The following is a 16,052-nucleotide window of genomic DNA, read 5'->3' as shown; positions in this document are numbered from 1 at the left end:
AAGCCGCATTTCTCTCACCATCTGCCAGCTCAGCCTCTGCTTACGTTGTACTCGCACAGCTGGATCCTCTCTCTCGCATTACCAATCTGGCAAGGACCAGTCGTCTCACTCACTGCTGGCACATGCATCATCGTCACTCGCTGCGAAATGTGATGCTACACGGAGACGCGACATTCCGTGCAACATTCAAAGAGTCTATTGTACTGTAATATCTCTAGCCGGCTCCAGGCCGTTCATTGTCAGACAGCCATCTCTAGCTGTGCGTGGATCTAAGAGCTCAAGAAAGAAAAAAGACGAAAGGCAAAAAAAGACACGCCGCTCGCAAATACGCCAAACTGCTCCATTGGCCCAACCTTATACTCCTCGTCCCCTATGTTCTACTGCTCGATTCTCGCTAACCACAACTCTCAGGTCTGAGCAAAGGCTGCGAACGCATCGTTGTTCAGCAAGCTCGACGATGCCACAAAGCTGAACCCGCCAAAGAGGTCATCCTTAGGGGCGCTCCGGGGCCAGGCATCCTTGTTGGTCATTGTCGGGCTGATGGATAGCTCCGTGAACTCGGGGGCGAAGTTCTCGGCCAGCTCGGGGTCCGTGATCATGGGTTGGATCGGCGGCTCAAGCTCCCGGGCCGCTAGCTTCTTCCAGTCGAGCTTGCGGAAGAATCGATGCTTCTTCATGGTCTGAAGGTCCTTGGGCATCACCGCGCCGAGTCGCTTCTTGGGGTCCTTGCGAAGAAGGCGGGTGAGAAGGTCCTTGGCATCTGGGCTCAAGAAGTATGGAAGCACTAGCTTCTGCTTGACGATGTTGTCCTGGATCTTAGCATGGTTCTGTCCACGGAACGGCGGGTTTCCAGTCATCAGGTCGTATCCGAGCGCGCCAAACGACCACCAGTCGACCGCCTTGCCGTACTTCTTGCCCAACACAACCTCAGGGGCCATGTACTCGACCGTCCCGAGCATCGAGTTGCAGCTCTCGTTCTGGTCGACAGCCACCTTGGACAACCCAAAGTCGGTGAGGAGCAGGTGACCATCCGCATCCAGGAGGCAGTTCTCCGGCTTGAGATCACGGTAGACGACGCCCAGGTCATTGTGGAGGTGCGAAATGGCCAGGAGCATCTCTGCCATGTAAAACGACGCCACATCCTCCGAAAACATCTTCTCCGTGTTCAGGTGGGTAAAGAGTTCGCCGCCCTGTCCATACTCCAGAATCAAATACAGTTGTTCCTGATCCTGGAAGGCATAGAACAACTTGACGACAAAAGGGTGCCTGTTGACCGACTCAAGAATCTGTCGCTCGGTCTTGGTCTGCTCAACCAGCTTCTTGTGAACCACCAGTGAGGCCTTCTTGAACTGCTTCTGCGCGTAGAGCCGTCCAGTCGCGCGCTGCTTGACGAGGAGGACGGTGCCGTAGGTACCCTTCCCAAGGCACCGAAGCTGCTCAAAATCCTCCGACGTCATCTTGCGGTTGGGGTTGAGACCACCCTCAAGGGTTTCAAAGTATCCACTACGTCCGCGGACACTCTCGCTAACAAAGTCGTTTTCGAGGTTGACTTCGTAACTAACGGAGCCCTCCGAGCCCTCGCTACCGGCCTCGCTACGGACATCCTCTCGGCTCTGGGTGCGGCTGATGATTTGCTTTCGAAATTCCAGGCCTTGCTGACTTCCGGCGCGGCTCATGGAGTGGCAGGGAGAGCCGCCGTCAAGGCTCAGAGGCTCCATCTGCAGGCGCAACTTGGCGATGCCTGACATGGCAGGGGAGGATGTGGCGCGAATGGTAGGGCTGCAGTTGGCGCTGACGACATCGTTGATGAGGGTTCGTCCGCCATGGTTCTTGCGCCTTGGAGTCTCGTTGTGTCCATGGTCGGAGTCCTCGTCGCCAGAGGCGACAGGTGTAGCCTGGAAGCCGCGGACGGTGGTGACCGCGGTGGGCGCCTGGCTTATCATGATGGGAAAGATGCGAAGTGGTAAAAGGTCTCGAGGGTTCGGAACGACACGGTTGTCCTCTGACCACCACTACACACGAGCACTCGTCCTCTGTCAGTCAGGGACAAGTGCGAAGGGTTGCGAATTTCAGGCGAATCCGCGTCGACGCTCCGGATCTGCGCGGGGCTGGGATTCGAAGTGACGCTCGATCTCGTAGAAGCTCGACGATACACGCATCTGGTAGCGGAAGAAGGAAGTACGGAAGACGGCGGGCTTTGCTATATGCATTTGGCAGTGGTCGAGGGCTGGAGGAAGTGGAAACAAGGTATCTTGTTCACCAAAATGGTGTAAAGAGGAAGAGGAAGGGAGTCTGGCGAGACAAAGGACGGGCCGAGAATTAAAATGGAAAAATTGGAAAAAAGTTGGTGGCCCTGGACTGCCCGATCCATTCAGGCGGCACACCCGCTGCGGCATCCGACGCTACAGGGCACCTGGCCGGCTTTTTTCAGGCGGGCTTGGACTGGCTGCAGGCCCGTGGACGCCCAAAATGTGTCCTGCAGCATTTGGAGCCACCAATACCAACCCGGTCCGCTACACCACGCCACGACAAGAGTCCAGGCCACGGGCTGGCGGCCCCTGTCGCGCTGCCCATTTGGAACGCGGGGAGGAATTAAAGGGCCCAGGCTAACAAGCGGCTGCCAGTAACCATGTCGTACCTCGTACGTAAAAATAGCCCCTGAAGCCAGGGGGAGAGAGGCGCCGAAGGTGGCTGCTGGAATCTAGAAACCCAATATTAAAACAAACCTACGTGTCATGGACCAACAGGAGCGACATCAAGATTAACCTTCATCATATGATGCCCCTTTTCTGGCTTCTCGTGGCTGACTGCCTAGCACCGCCTTTTTGTCCGTCCCTCAGGCAAACAAGCTCTGCCTCTGCACACGCCGCCTCCCTCTCGCCCCTCTCGCCCCGTAAATACCTCTCGCCAACGAAGAAGGCTCCATCCACTGCTGACCGCACGCATTAAGCGAGCCCCGACAATCTGGAGACCTGACATCACCAATAACCTGACAGGCTTGGAGCATGCGGCGATCAAGCGGGCAGCAACGGTCGGGTTCCGATTTACAGGGGGTCTCTTTGCGCTAGAGTCTCCAAGGAGCGCTAAACCCCAAACAACCTGCCTCTTTGAACTTTGAACACGCGCTGTCGTCGGCCGCCGGCGAAACAAAGCGCCGTCCAGACGTGAAGCTCTGGAAATTTCACGTCCGCCAATGTCGCGTAGGCAGCTCCAGCCAGCAACCCGTCATCGACAAGAAAATTACAGGCGTCACCAACGTCGCAACTGAGTGATTCAGCCTCCAGACTCATCTAATCTGATTCATTCGTTTACACATTCACTGAGAGATCCTATTCGTCAGTTCTTCATCTTCCGGCAAGATGATGCATCCATCGCGGCAGGCGTATGTGGAGGACGCCGAACCGAACCAAGGCATCGCCTTAGAGGATCTCCCCGATGATCACGACTACGACCTTCACATGGGAGGGACCGGTGTCGCACCCGAAAAGGCTTCTGCCATTCTCAACCAGTTCAATCGAAAGCGACTCGCCGCCACGATCGCTGTACCAACCGACGATGGACGAGTTCGCGCGAAGCTCAGAGAGATGGGGGAACCCATGACTCTCTTTGGAGAAGGACCTGTCGACCGCCGAGACCGATTGCGCGAGCTTCTCACGATCCAGGCCGAGATGGATGGCTTGGAGAGTGGTGACATCACCATGGAGGACGCCGCAGACGAAGCGCAAGAGGAACAGGAGGAAGAATTCTACTCAAGAGGTGGCCCGGAGCTTCTCAAGGCCCGAATCAAGCTGGCCGAGTACTCCCTGCCCCGAGCAAAGAAGAGGGTGCAGTTCCAAAAAGCCGAGGCGACTATACCCCTACGAACCCATGTCAAGTTTCGAAAACAGATCAAGGAAAGGTTGCAAGCTTTTGAGCTTCAGGGCAGTCAGACAGTTGGAGAACGACACGTCAGTATGACCAGGATATCACCAAATGGAGAGATGGTTGCTGTGGGCAACTGGGGTGGGCAGGTCAAGTTGGTTGAGATACCAACCTTGACAGAAAAGATGACCTTCCGTGGTCATACCAACAAAATCAGCGGCCTATCTTGGTTCCCGGGCGCCACTCTTCCAGAAAACAACATTTCTCCCGATACAGTCAACCTGGCATCAGGCGGTGCTGAGGGCCTCGTTCATCTCTGGTCACTGAACCAGGACACGCCCCTGTCAACTCTTCAGGGTCATTCGCAGCGAGTTTGTCGCATCGAGTTCCATCCTTCTGGCCGTTATCTAGCTTCCGCATCTGAGGATACTTCGTGGAGGCTTTGGGACGTGGAGACAACGGCCGAGGTTCTCCTCCAGGAGGGTCACTCGAGAGGTGTTTATGCTGTCAGTTTCAACACGGATGGATCGTTACTGGCAAGCGCCGGTCTGGACAGCATTGGAAGAATCTGGGATCTGCGAACCGGGCGCACAATCATGATTCTAGATGGTCACCTCGATGGCCACATCAAACCCATTCACGCTCTTGACTGGAGCTCCGACGGACACCGGGTCTTGTCGGGATCCGCTGATGGCTGGATCAAGTGCTGGGATGTCCGAAAGGTGCAGCGGACTGGTGGAATTGGTGCGCACACCAGCGCTGTGTCTGATATGCGCTGGTACAAGGGCCTTGATGATCCGTTGGACGGAATACCCCCTGGTGTTGATGACAAGGGTGCCCAGCTCCCCAAAAAGTCAAGTACATTCTTTGTTTCGAGTGGTTTCGACAAAAATGTCAAGATCTTCTCGGCTGATGACTGGACACTGGTGCAGACGCTCAGTGGGCATACGGGACCGGTTGCCAGTGTAGATTACAGCAGAGACGGCAAATGGATTGTTAGCGGAGGACATGACCGCACGGTCAAGCTCTGGGGCCGCAACGACGGTGAGGGCATCTAATGAGGTGGGTGGATAGATCTGGGTAAAACGGACTGCGCTTTTGATACCCCAAAATTTTACTGCTTCTTTCGGTAGCAAACAACTGAGCTGGGCTGCCTGATGATTGTTTTCTCGGGTGGTTGCATTGACGAGATTTATGCTTCCAAAAAGGGAACTTTTCATCCGAAGCAAACAGAAGAATTATCCAGATTGATTCACTTTATCGTTCCCTCAATAGGTGGAGTTGCATTGAATCTTCCCTTTTGGTAGTGCCACACCCCCCACCGGATCATGTGACGCCACCCTGTGCGATTTAGGTAGTTTGCTTTAGTTTGCCGTGCCCCTGCCGCCAACCTCGTTGCCAAAGTCAGGTTTCTTTGACTTCTATACCTCGACACTTTTTTCTGTTGATCACCATCTTCGCCTCTACTCTCAGAACAGTCGGGACTTCTCTACGAACCAACATCGTCGCTCTTTCCCGAGCATCGCGAATCCAAGCTCTCTGCTACAGCCATGGCGAGCATCGATCGCTACCGACCTCCCAGGGAAGGCTATCAGCCTCCGAGCCTGCCCGCAAACCCTCGACCGGAACGCGATTCCAGATCACGATCTCCCCGACGACGCGATGCGGTCCCCCCGGCAGTTCCTACTCCTCCCCAGCACTCGACACGAACATCTCCCCCGAGACCCCAGCGGCGCCGGAGCCAGGCGTCGCCGGCGCAGTCTGGCGCACAAACACCAAGAGCCGGCCCCAACCAATGGTCTTTCACCTCCAACGAGGTGCGAAGCACGCCCAGCATCATCGAAGGCCTCGCGCCGGCCGAGGAGAGGATGCGCAGAGCCAAGGGAGTCAACTTTATCTACCAAGCTGGAGTCATGCTTGACCTGCCTCAGATAACACTCTGGGTGGCCGGCGTCTTCTTCCATCGGTTCTACATGCGCTGCCAGATGCTCCCAGAGAAGGGCGGCATACATCACTACGTAAGTCATTTCAACCCTCAGCCCCTCCCGGTGTCACAGACACCATGGCAATGTGCCCCTCGATCTTTCATGCAGCTCACCGTAACACGTCACTGACACTTCTCCACCAGAACATCGCTGCCACAGCTCTCTTCTTGGCAAACAAGGTCGAGGAGAACTGTCGGAAAACAAAGGACATCATCATCGCGGTTGCCAAGGTCGCGCAGAAGAACGCCAAGCTCATCATCGACGAGCAGAGCAAGGAGTACTGGCGATGGCGAGACAGCATCCTGACGTACGAGGAGGTCATGCTGGAACAGCTGACATTCGACCTGATGATCGACAACCCTTACCAGCACCTGTTCAAGCTTCTGGGCAAGCTCGAGATCGTACACAACAAGCATCTGCGACAGGCCGCCTGGGCGTTCTGCAACGATGCCTGTTTGACGGCTATCCCACTCTTGATCGAGGCGCGAGACGTCGCCATCAGCGCAATCTTCTTCGCCAGCGTGCACACGAACCAGCAGATCGACGATATTGACGGCGAACCCTGGTGGAAGCACTTGAAGGGCGATGAGGATCGGTGCTCCAAGGCTATTGAGGTGATGCGTGAGTTTTACACGGAGAATCCGCTTAGAAAGCAGAACCCGTCGCTGCCATCCCCAGCCTTTCACCTTGAGAACACCCGACGACGAGGCGATACCCTCCTGAGCCAGCCCGACACACTGTCGTCGACAACAGGTACCCCGATGGAGGGCGACCGGGCGAGTCGAAGCCCTGGCGCCGCTTCCAGAGTCAACGGCGTCAGCAAGGATGGCCGAGAAGGAGGATCACAGTCCAAGTCGGACGAGAACGACTATGCACGATCACCCCTAAAACGGAGAGAGCCCGACGACGGCGAACCCAAGAACGAAAGGGCAGAGAAGCGAGCCAGGCACTCTGAGGATGAAGAGGGCGAGTTGGTCGAGGAGTGAGACGGCGAGGCACTGGCTTTGTATTAGTATGAGACCAAGAGGCGTTCCGGTCTTTTCCAGTTAGTTGCAAATCTGTGTCTATTTGAGGGGGGTAATCGGTATTTTGCAAGGCATCGTCTGAAGGGTATGGACAGTACGGCACAAGGGAGGGCGCTCCCAGGGTTTGGCGTTTGGATGCAGTTGGTAGACGCACCAGCGACGCAGGTATTTTCTGATGATCATTCAAGGCACCATAGATGAAATTGCTAAAAGACGGTTCTGAGAGCCGCGAATATAAACGTTTTACGATCTATGTTGGTATTCCCGCTCTTTCAGCGTATGAACATGGGACACATGTTTGCCGAGTGAGCATCGTGCCTTTTTGACCTCCACTCTTGCATGTTCAACACGGTCGGTGAAGCTATCGTGCCCATACTACCCACCCCGACTTGTGGTGTTTCAACAACACCTGCGTTCATGACCCGAGACATAGGTACCTCAATCATGCAGAATTCGTTGATTGTCTCGGCAACTCGTTCCTGAATATTCGTAATCCAGAACGGGAAATCATCATACTTTCTACCGGCATGAACGCAACCTTGATGCATGTATTACGCTCCCTCCTCTGTACCCATTCGCATGTTTGCAAATCAGAGCCTCAAAATGGCGGTGATTCCAATGCCAATCTCCCACCAGCCCTTTCTAGTTACCCAAACCCACTTGACAGCGGGTCGCTGCTACCTTCCAGCCTCACCGCAATCTCAAAAAGCAGAGCCTCAGGCCGCACCGCCAAAATTCTGCCAATCAGCCCTCCTCACCGCCCAGCAGGCAACGACTATATAATCTCGCCCTCCCTCTCACAATTTTATCTTCTTTTTCTTTTCTCCTTAGCTCTCTTTGCCTTTTGGCTTAGATCAAGTGTAGTATCTGTTCTTTTCAGTTTAATCTCTGAAAGGTCTCTAAGGAGACCAATCGTGATTATTCCTATTTTTGGCAGCAGGGCGGCTTCCTCTGTGCTTGCACATGATCCCGCCCACAGTGTCCCTGGTATTACACTGCCTCCAGGTGACGCGAATTTCACACTCGTTGAGCTCAGTTTTCATTGCTTTCTCAGGCTTGCCTGGGTGGTGAAGAAGACTCGTAAACGTGGAGAAGTCCACTGCTTGTTGAATTATTGATCCTGCGTTCGATGTCTGCTATACCTTGGAGTGAGTTGCGAAAGTGCCGCGGTTGTGTCGTAGGATTTGGCAGCACCGCTATTCCATTTTTCTCTTCGAACTCTCCAGCCAGTGTCATTTCGACATGGATTTCATCAACATCCATCTTGTGCCAGTGAAGACACGACTTTCCAGTGAACGGCCGCCATCGACGTGACGGCCATCTCTAGGGTAGCCCACACATCATTGACTTCTCGCGGATGATGTCTTTCACCAAGTATTGCTCTACTATCCAGTCGCATCACCATCTCTCGTACTATTTCTTCTCGTGTGCTTTTCACTCGTGTTATCGACTCTTCCCTGTGTGCAGGTCGCTCGCTTCCTGGCAAGCATGTAGGGTGGCATGTCTGCTCCTGCTCTGCATTCTCACTCCGCTCGTTGAAGCTTGATGTGGAAGCAGTGATTTGTACCTTCCCCTAGCAAAACCAGCTAGTCACGGGTAACAGTCGTGAATCATGCAAGCTTGCACCCAAATACTGCGCCAATTTGTCTCCAAACCCTACAAATAAACACTCGTTCCCTCTCGTGTGCCTTTGCCATCATTCAGGAAGCTTTGTCCTCCGGTGTCGTGCAAATGGTGCCTAAAGTGGGTTAGCGCCGACCTCTCAGAAGCTCCTCCAAAAAGTCCATCTCGGCAGCCCTCTGTGAATGTCGAAACAGCTTCACCCGACACTCAACCACGATCACCACCGCCTCCTGCCGCCAATTTCACACGAGCGCATACATTTGATTTAGACGTCCGCCTGAAACCGAACATACTCCCACATAGGCCCTCTGAAGGCATACCCCGCCCCGTCGACACCATGGCTACTCTCGGCGGATACCTAAACAGTAAATCACCACCACAGAGCTCTGAGGACCCGATAACAGCTGACACGCACTATAGAGAAGGTCCTGATCGTCACAGCCGACTCGAGAATCCTCGTCGGAACCCTAGCAGCCTGCGACAACACAACAAACTTGGTGCGTGCCTTACCCCTCCTCTACTGCAGCCTCCGCTTACCGATCCCTCCCAGGTCTTGAACAATGCGATAGAGCGCATTATCCGAACACCCGACGACCCGGAACCCTCAGCCCAAGTACCCCTGGGCCTATACCTCGTGCGTGGCGACAATGTCTGCTCCATCGGCCTGGTGGACGAGGCGCTCGACGATAGCATCAACTGGACAGAAGTCAAGGGCTCAGCGATCGGAGGCATAAAACACATTTAGAGCATCAGTCAACACAGAAGAGGGGACATCTACACTGCATTATTATTCCCACGTGTTTCTTTTCTAGGGTACGGCATCCATGGCGGGAAGACTGGAGTCACCTGTCTCGTGAAATTGGCAGGATCTGGCGTTCGAGTACAAGGAGTTTAGACAATTCATTCTGGCCTTGAAGACGGCCACTTCGATTCATATACTTGGATTCATCGACTATACAGAGCCGGCACAGGACCAGCGAGTGCCGGGCCATCCTAGCCAAAGATCCTCTGCATCAGCACCTCCTTGAAGATATAGTGGCCAGGAGAGTCAATCACACGGTTGACGCGGTTGCCCCTGCGCACGCTCAACCAAAACATGTCGTCACCTGGAACCTGGTCGAGGGTCTGAATATGAGGGTCTTCGTCTGGGTTCGCCGAGAGGGCGACAGCAGCCTCGGCCGGCTTCACCCTGAGCCTGCGGTCAACGACATGCATGCCGCGCGTCCACTGACCGCTGGTCTCGACACGGATATCCTCTAGCTTCTCAGGCGTCTTCCACCTGGGGTCATCCCGGGTCAACATGTACCAGACAGTCAAGGGATCGTGCAAAGAAAGACCAGGCTCATTGCCATCTCCCTCCATGTCTTCGATCTTTTGGAATGCACCAGTGACAAAATGGGACACCCACTGGGCAAGGGGGCTTCCAGCATCGATGTGGGCCTTGGCGTTTTCGATGAAATAGTTCTTGTGAATGAGATGAGGAGTTGTGATGTCAAGTGGGCAGAGTGTCAGTTTGAGCTGCCGAGAGAGCTTGGCCGGGTAAGGAGGCAGTGTCGAGAGCTCCTGGGGCACCGCCGGCATCGTGAAGCGTGGGTTGAACGACGTCAAGGCGTATACCCGGGCGGCTGCCACAGCATCCGCGTAGCAGTTAAACTCGGCGACAGGAGTTACATTACCTTCGCACTCCACGGCTCCACCCATGACCACAAGCTCCTTCACGCGGAGGAATGTCTCAGGGTCCTCTGCAGCTGCCATGGCCACATTGGTCAGAGGTCCAACAGCCAAGATCGAGATGGTGTCAACGGGGTTCTCCTTAAGCAGACGAAGGATCTCCTTGTGGGCTGGAGCCTTGGAAGGGGTGAAGAAGGGAGAGTAGTCTTGAGCACCCGCTGCACCCTCCTTGAAGAGCTCCCTCCAAGTCTCCGCAGGAGAGAGGTCAGGATGAGCCTCATGGACGTTATGCAAGCCATCGGCGCCGTCTAAGCCAACCCTGTTAGTGCGATCGAACAGAGCCAGCAAGGATCAGTTGGAGCTCACGGAAGTAGTCTGCCATAAGCTCCTCGTCGCAGAGAGCATGTTCCGGACCGACAGCGACAATAGGTTTGCTCGCCTTCATGGCTTCGTAGCCTTCAGCCCTGCCAGAGGACTTTCTCCACTCGAGTTCCTTTCCAAGAACATGGAAGAGAGACACAACGTTTCGGAGGCAGCTACCATAGTATTAGTCGGGCACTGTGGAAATCAAGTCAAGCTGTGGGATCACCTTTGGAGAGGAACATTGCCGTATGTGACGGATACCATGAGAACCTCAAGCTCTTCGGGACTGGCACTTAGAGCCAGAAGCAGAGCCAGGATGTCATCGACACCTTGAGCTTGTTAGAGGATAATGGAAAGAGAGAAGTTGGCTCCATACCCGGGTCTGTATCGATAATGATCTTTTGCTTAGGAGCCATTCTGATAGTTGTGAGACTGAGTGATTTCTAGAATTCGGCAAAAAGTTCAGTGTTGTAGGTAATAACGGTCCTCAGAGTGAGGCGAGAGACGGTGAAAGTAAGGCGGAGAGATATGCGCAAATTCCAAAAGGGAAGGAGCGGTGGGATCGAATAAGAATATCCAAAAGAGCCAAGCCAACTAAACCAAAAAGATAAGGAAAGCTACTTGAAGCTAATGGTTGATAGAGATGAAGCAACTTGATTCACTTGTTTTGCTCGCGGCTTTACATGGAGCTTGCTTGGGGTTTCCCCTCCTTGTCAGTTTTGGGCAGGTGGGGTGACAACTGCTGAGATAAGCCTGGAGGGTCCAGTTCTCAGTTCGTGAGACATGTCGATCTCCGGCTGTAGAGCTAGTTTTGTCTGCTACGTGATGTGAGGTTGGGAGCGACGTTCTGAGGAAGCTCTACACGAGCACCTGTCATCCCGTCAGCAGCCCGAGAGGTCATACAGTTCCAAGGCGTCACGGAGCTTGTGAGACCTGTGCAACTTGGGTGGTCTTGGCTCTAGGAGTGAGCTCACCAGGGCATCCAATCGGGTGCCGCAGAAGCTTGCGTATTGTTCGCTGAGTAACACAAACTCGACCACCTCATGCGGACGTGACCATCACATTGTCATTTGGGTTTACTGGAGGACTCGCTGCATCTCCCGCTAGAGCAGGTGCTGTAGCGCCATAGCCAGGGTGCCGGAAATGCCCCAAAATTCCATTCTCCGGGGGTCTTCCTCCTGGCCGGCCTCCCCTGAGCGCCCCTGGCTTCGTGTTGTCGTCAATAAGTCCACCTGTCCATTTGCTCCAGTTGCTCAAAAAGCAGTCGAGATCTCAACGGCAGGAGGCGGAATTACTTCGTCCTCCTCTCATCATCATAACCTTCTCCTCACCAAACCCTACCCTCTTATTTCCATCCACCAACACTCATTTGCCCCACGACTCAGCTTCATCTGAACATCAACTATCGAAAGCCTCGCAGTGAAATTGCCTGCGCCTGTCCTCAATCAAACCGACACGTGTACCACTTCACCCATCTTTGGCTGTCGAGGTACCTCTCCCTCCGACCGTCCCCACTCGATATTCCCAACTGTGAGGGCCCCTAAGAAGCCCCCGCCGCTGCGCTACCTTCAGAGCGAACTGCCCGTCACATCCCCTGCAGCTCGGGGCCATTTCAGTCAATCCCGCGACCCTTCCTCGCCTCAGGTTGCGCAGAAACGACTGGCTGGCTGACTTCAAGCCACCTGGTGTCTTCTTCTCGTTTTGCGCCAAGCTCTTGACTTGTTCTCTCGACCGACTTCCGACCACTCTCCCCCTTTCTCCTTCTTCTTCATCGTCGACTCTTTTCTCTTCCTTTTCATCCGTCATCTCCCACGCCGTCGACGCTTACCCTGCGTGGGCATCCGATTTGCCGTTGAAGACAATCTGGCCTCATGATTGCGACAGCTTAGCGGTCCCTCTACCTCTAAGTGCAACTCCAATTCGCGCCTGCGCATAGGCTCTCGTCCTTGCTCCCCAATCTTGAACCATCAACCTCTGCATCAGTCTTTGGTTTTTCTTCTCGGTCGTTGACCAATTCGCTCGTCACTCTTACGCTCCTGCGTCCCGCCCTTCCCGCTCATCCCCTGAACCCCAAGCTCGAACTCGAACTCGATCCCTCCCTCGTCCGAAGCTCGAGTCAAACCCGAATCGCCAAGAATCACATTTCTACCCATCACCAATTTACAATGTCTGACGATATGAGTATGCTCTACACAATTGCCGGCTATATTGCCATCTTTGGCGTCGGCTATGTGGCCTACCACTACTCCTCGCAGAAGCACCAGGCCAAGGCTGCTCCTGTGAGACCGGCCAAGACCCAGCAGGCTGAGCCTCGCAAGGAGGATAGGAAGAAGAAGCAGCGCATGGAAACCTTTGCTTCGGAGGCTCAGGAAGCCTCTAAGAAGGCATCCAAGGCCAAGGAAGAGGCTAAAGCACCCGACACAAGTGCCTGGCTGAGCAATTCCAACGACAAGGATGAAGCCGATAACCGCGAATTCGCCAGACAACTTGCCAAGGCCAAGGAGGGCACCAAGTTTGCGGCCAAGGCGGACTCTGGCAAGCAGCGAGAGAAGTCTGTCAAGCAGTCCCGCGCCAACAAGATGGCTGGTGCGACCGAGGACAAGGAATCGGCGCCTTCTTCTACCACCGGTGCCGACGCCGATGACGACCAGTCTCCCGTCACCTCGCCCGAGGTTGGCCCCGCCGTTGCTGTTGCCGGCGACGTCTCCGACATGCTGGAGGCCGCCCCGGCCCGCCCCAGCATCCTGCGTCTGACCGATACCGAGGAGAAGAAGAAGAACAAGAAGGCTCCCAAGGCCGCCGCCCCTGTTGAGACCAAGAAGCAGCGTCAGAACCGCAAGAAGGCCGAGGCCGCCAAGGCTGCTCGTGAGGAGGCCGAGAAGGAGCGCAAGGTCCTCGAGGAGAAGCAGCGCCGTACTGCTCGCGTTGCTGAGGGCCGTGCTGCTAAGGATGGTTCTCAGTTCATGGCTGCTCAGGCTGCCAAGTCTGTCTGGAAGGAGGGTGCCCCCAAGGCCCCCGAAGCTCCCAAGACGAACGGTTTCCACCAGCCTCTCGACACCTATGAGCAAGCCCCTGCCAACGCCGTCAACGCCCCCAAGCCTGCTGGTGGCAACTGGACCGAGTCCCTCCCCTCGGAGGAGGAGCAGATTGAGATGCTCAAGGACAATGACGACGAGTGGAGCACTGTCAAGACCAAGTCGAAGAAGGCTTCCAAGAAGGCGCCCTCGGTTGAATCCAGCGACGAGCCCTCTGCTCGTCCCGCCGCTCAGCCCCAGCAGCCCATTGGCAACAAGGCTTCCAAGCCCACCCAGTCCTTTGGATCGTTCTCGGCTCTGACCAACAAGAACGACATTGCCGATGAGGAGGAAGAGGAGGAGGAGGAGTGGGATGTTTGAGGTTAACAGACACCCTCTCTCTAACGGCATCCTCGCCCAATTCTGTACACAACGTGTCTCGGAACACGTTTATTTCTCTTTCCTTTTCACTGTTTTCTAGTTGGCAACTTTCCTTTCTTCAGTTTTTTTCCCCTTCCTGCGAAAAATTGGATCCTCAGACGATGTCCCAGACAGACATTGTCAGGACCATGGTCGGGTGCGGTAGCACAAGCGTTTGTGGTTGGGAGTTCAGGTTTCATGGTCGAGATTTATTCTATCGAAGCGAGACACCACGTCGAAGATAACGAATCCGATGGAATACATCACGGACACAGTTCACATCTACGGTCTAAAAGCGAGAGGCACATGCCAGCCGTGGGATCGAGGGAAGCCTACGGTCGAGATATAGGCTGAAAGGGGGACACGAGGAAGCTGGGTCATGCATGTATGTATTGGTAGCTCATAAGCACGCGACAATGATCGCCAAGAGGAAGAGCACAAAATGAGTGATAATTAGCTGCGAATCAAGTATTGAAATGATGTCCTGTGTTGCTGTCTGAGTGATGTGCAGAATGAGGGGATAGGCTGGGCTTGGTTAGGACTCGAAAGACCAACTGCCTACCTCGGCCATGGAATTTGAACGTCCTGCTTGGAGCTGGCGGTCAAGGCAAGGATAAGGTTTGTGTACACGTCTTGGAGGCAGGGCACGGGCAAGGGCAAGGGCTCGCAAGGGGTGTATTACTGTAATTATGTATGTAGCAATGGCTGGAGGAGGCCAAGCTCGGATAGAGGCAGCTGTGGCGTGAGGAATGCAGAAGCCACGGCGTTTCTGGAGGGGGTTTTGAGGCTTACACGAACTGAGGAGGCGGTTAATAGGCAAGTGCAGGGCGGGTTAGGGAAGTTGCGGTATGATGAGATGGATGACGGGAGAGTCATGGATTCATCATGGGTGCCCAGGGAGGTCAATTGGGGGTGGCATGCAACAACCCCAGAAGCGAGGAAACGATTGGATCTTGGCGAAGGCCGATATCGATTTGCCAGTTGTCTTGTCTCGTCAAAAGTTGCTGTGGTTTGATATCTGCGGAGAGTTCATGGGTGAGATCCATAGCTCGGACTCCATCATGACGCCCCGGCTTGACCGTCTGGCTCACATGCATGAGACTACATACAGTCAAGAGTGGCGGGAGGGAAAAAAGAGCTCAGATGCAGACTAACTTTCATGATGAACGAGAAGCGGCGCCGCTGCTGGAGCCTCTCGAAAAAGAGGAGGCCCTTGCATGGTGGTGGTGGAGCGAATAGGATGAGGTGATGCGGGCTCATGTATGCATGCCATGCTCTGGCGATGCGACGGAGACGAGGAGGGTTGGGGAGACACGCACCGCACACGTCGGCTGGGCAGCTTGGCCGCGCCAAGCCGGATGATGAGGGAACGAGTTGGACCGAGAGAGGGAGTGGATTGGTGTGTTTCCGGAGCTGGTATCCAATAGGCGTATAGCAGACACGGCACCGAAGGCCGAGCCGGGGATTACGGGATGCGGGACGCCGGTGGGCGGGATGGGTAACTATGGATCGCGGGTGACGAAAGACAAGAGGCAAACCGGAATGAACGGTACTGCAAAAAAGTATGAGATCGGCAGAGCCGGGGAGGGGGGCACCATGATTACGGAGACAAAGATCTGATCTTGAAAGATTTTAGATCGAAGCGGGAAAGGCAAAGAAAAAAGACAATTGGGATGCGCGGTGAAGAGCCAAAGACGTCACCAGGCGGATGGAGGCTGGAAGAGGCGGCGGCAGAGTTTGGTGCCTCGTGTTGGACAGCCGGCTAACAAACATTAAACTTACCGCCGTATCGACAGCACATGGCGAGGAGGGTTTACGAGAGGTTGTAAGGGTACGAATCCATGGTCGGTTTTTCGCTTGCTTCATGCGTACGATAGATTTCAATGCAACGTTGAGGTTGGGTGCGCAATGACAATTTTTTTGTTGTGTTGCATCTTTTGAAAGCTGAGACTTGGATGAGACGGCCATTGATGGACAATGACGGCAACTATCGAGTTGATGGTCTGATTCGGGCCTGTAAGCCATTAGTCTGGTCCTAGGAGGGAAGGTCTAGGTATCTAAATATGGAATATCAAACATAAAGGATTGTA

At 54.6% G+C, this 16,052-nt stretch overlaps 6 protein-coding genes across 6 annotated transcripts; 4 read left to right on the top strand and 2 right to left on the bottom strand.

Moving 5' to 3' along the window:
* Positions 1-407: 407 nt before the first annotated feature.
* Positions 408-1,943, bottom strand: MRS44_000775 (uncharacterized protein; the record flags this gene model as incomplete). The annotated part of the gene is made up of 1 exon (XM_046267506.2): positions 408-1,943. The coding sequence occupies one exon, from the start codon at positions 1,941-1,943 to the stop codon at positions 408-410; it is 1,536 nt and encodes a 511-aa protein (XP_046138672.1).
* Positions 1,944-3,359: 1,416 nt separating this feature from the next.
* MRS44_000774 (uncharacterized protein) lies at positions 3,360-4,919 on the top strand (the record flags this gene model as incomplete). The annotated part of the gene is made up of 1 exon (XM_046267505.2): positions 3,360-4,919. One exon carries the CDS (start codon positions 3,360-3,362, stop codon positions 4,917-4,919), a length of 1,560 nt encoding a protein of 519 aa, XP_046138671.1.
* A 492-nt stretch (positions 4,920-5,411) lies between these two features.
* MRS44_000773 (uncharacterized protein) lies at positions 5,412-6,832 on the top strand (the record flags this gene model as incomplete). Its single annotated transcript, XM_046274983.2, has 2 exons — positions 5,412-5,879; positions 5,990-6,832. 2 exons carry the CDS (start codon positions 5,412-5,414, stop codon positions 6,830-6,832), a joined length of 1,311 nt encoding a protein of 436 aa, XP_046138670.1.
* A 1,999-nt stretch (positions 6,833-8,831) lies between these two features.
* On the top strand, positions 8,832-9,239 carry MRS44_000772 (uncharacterized protein; the record flags this gene model as incomplete). The annotated part of the gene is made up of 1 exon (XM_065624185.1): positions 8,832-9,239. One exon carries the CDS (start codon positions 8,832-8,834, stop codon positions 9,237-9,239), a length of 408 nt encoding a protein of 135 aa, XP_065479894.1.
* A 248-nt stretch (positions 9,240-9,487) lies between these two features.
* On the bottom strand, positions 9,488-10,944 carry MRS44_000771 (uncharacterized protein; the record flags this gene model as incomplete). Its single annotated transcript, XM_046267504.2, has 4 exons — positions 9,488-10,473; positions 10,532-10,701; positions 10,755-10,857; positions 10,905-10,944. The coding sequence occupies 4 exons, from the start codon at positions 10,942-10,944 to the stop codon at positions 9,488-9,490; spliced, it is 1,299 nt and encodes a 432-aa protein (XP_046138668.2).
* Positions 10,945-12,693: 1,749 nt separating this feature from the next.
* On the top strand, positions 12,694-13,923 carry MRS44_000770 (uncharacterized protein; the record flags this gene model as incomplete). Its single annotated transcript, XM_046273450.1, has 1 exon — positions 12,694-13,923. The coding sequence occupies one exon, from the start codon at positions 12,694-12,696 to the stop codon at positions 13,921-13,923; it is 1,230 nt and encodes a 409-aa protein (XP_046138667.1).
* Positions 13,924-16,052: the final 2,129 nt, after the last annotated feature.

The sequence above is a fragment of the Fusarium solani genome, assembly GCF_023522795.1.
Source record: "Fusarium solani strain SB1 chromosome Unknown bctg00000000, whole genome shotgun sequence".
Taxonomy (NCBI): domain Eukaryota; kingdom Fungi; phylum Ascomycota; class Sordariomycetes; order Hypocreales; family Nectriaceae; genus Fusarium; species Fusarium solani.
Note: the sequence above shows the minus strand (reverse complement) of the source record. Positions and strands in the feature narration are given on the sequence as shown.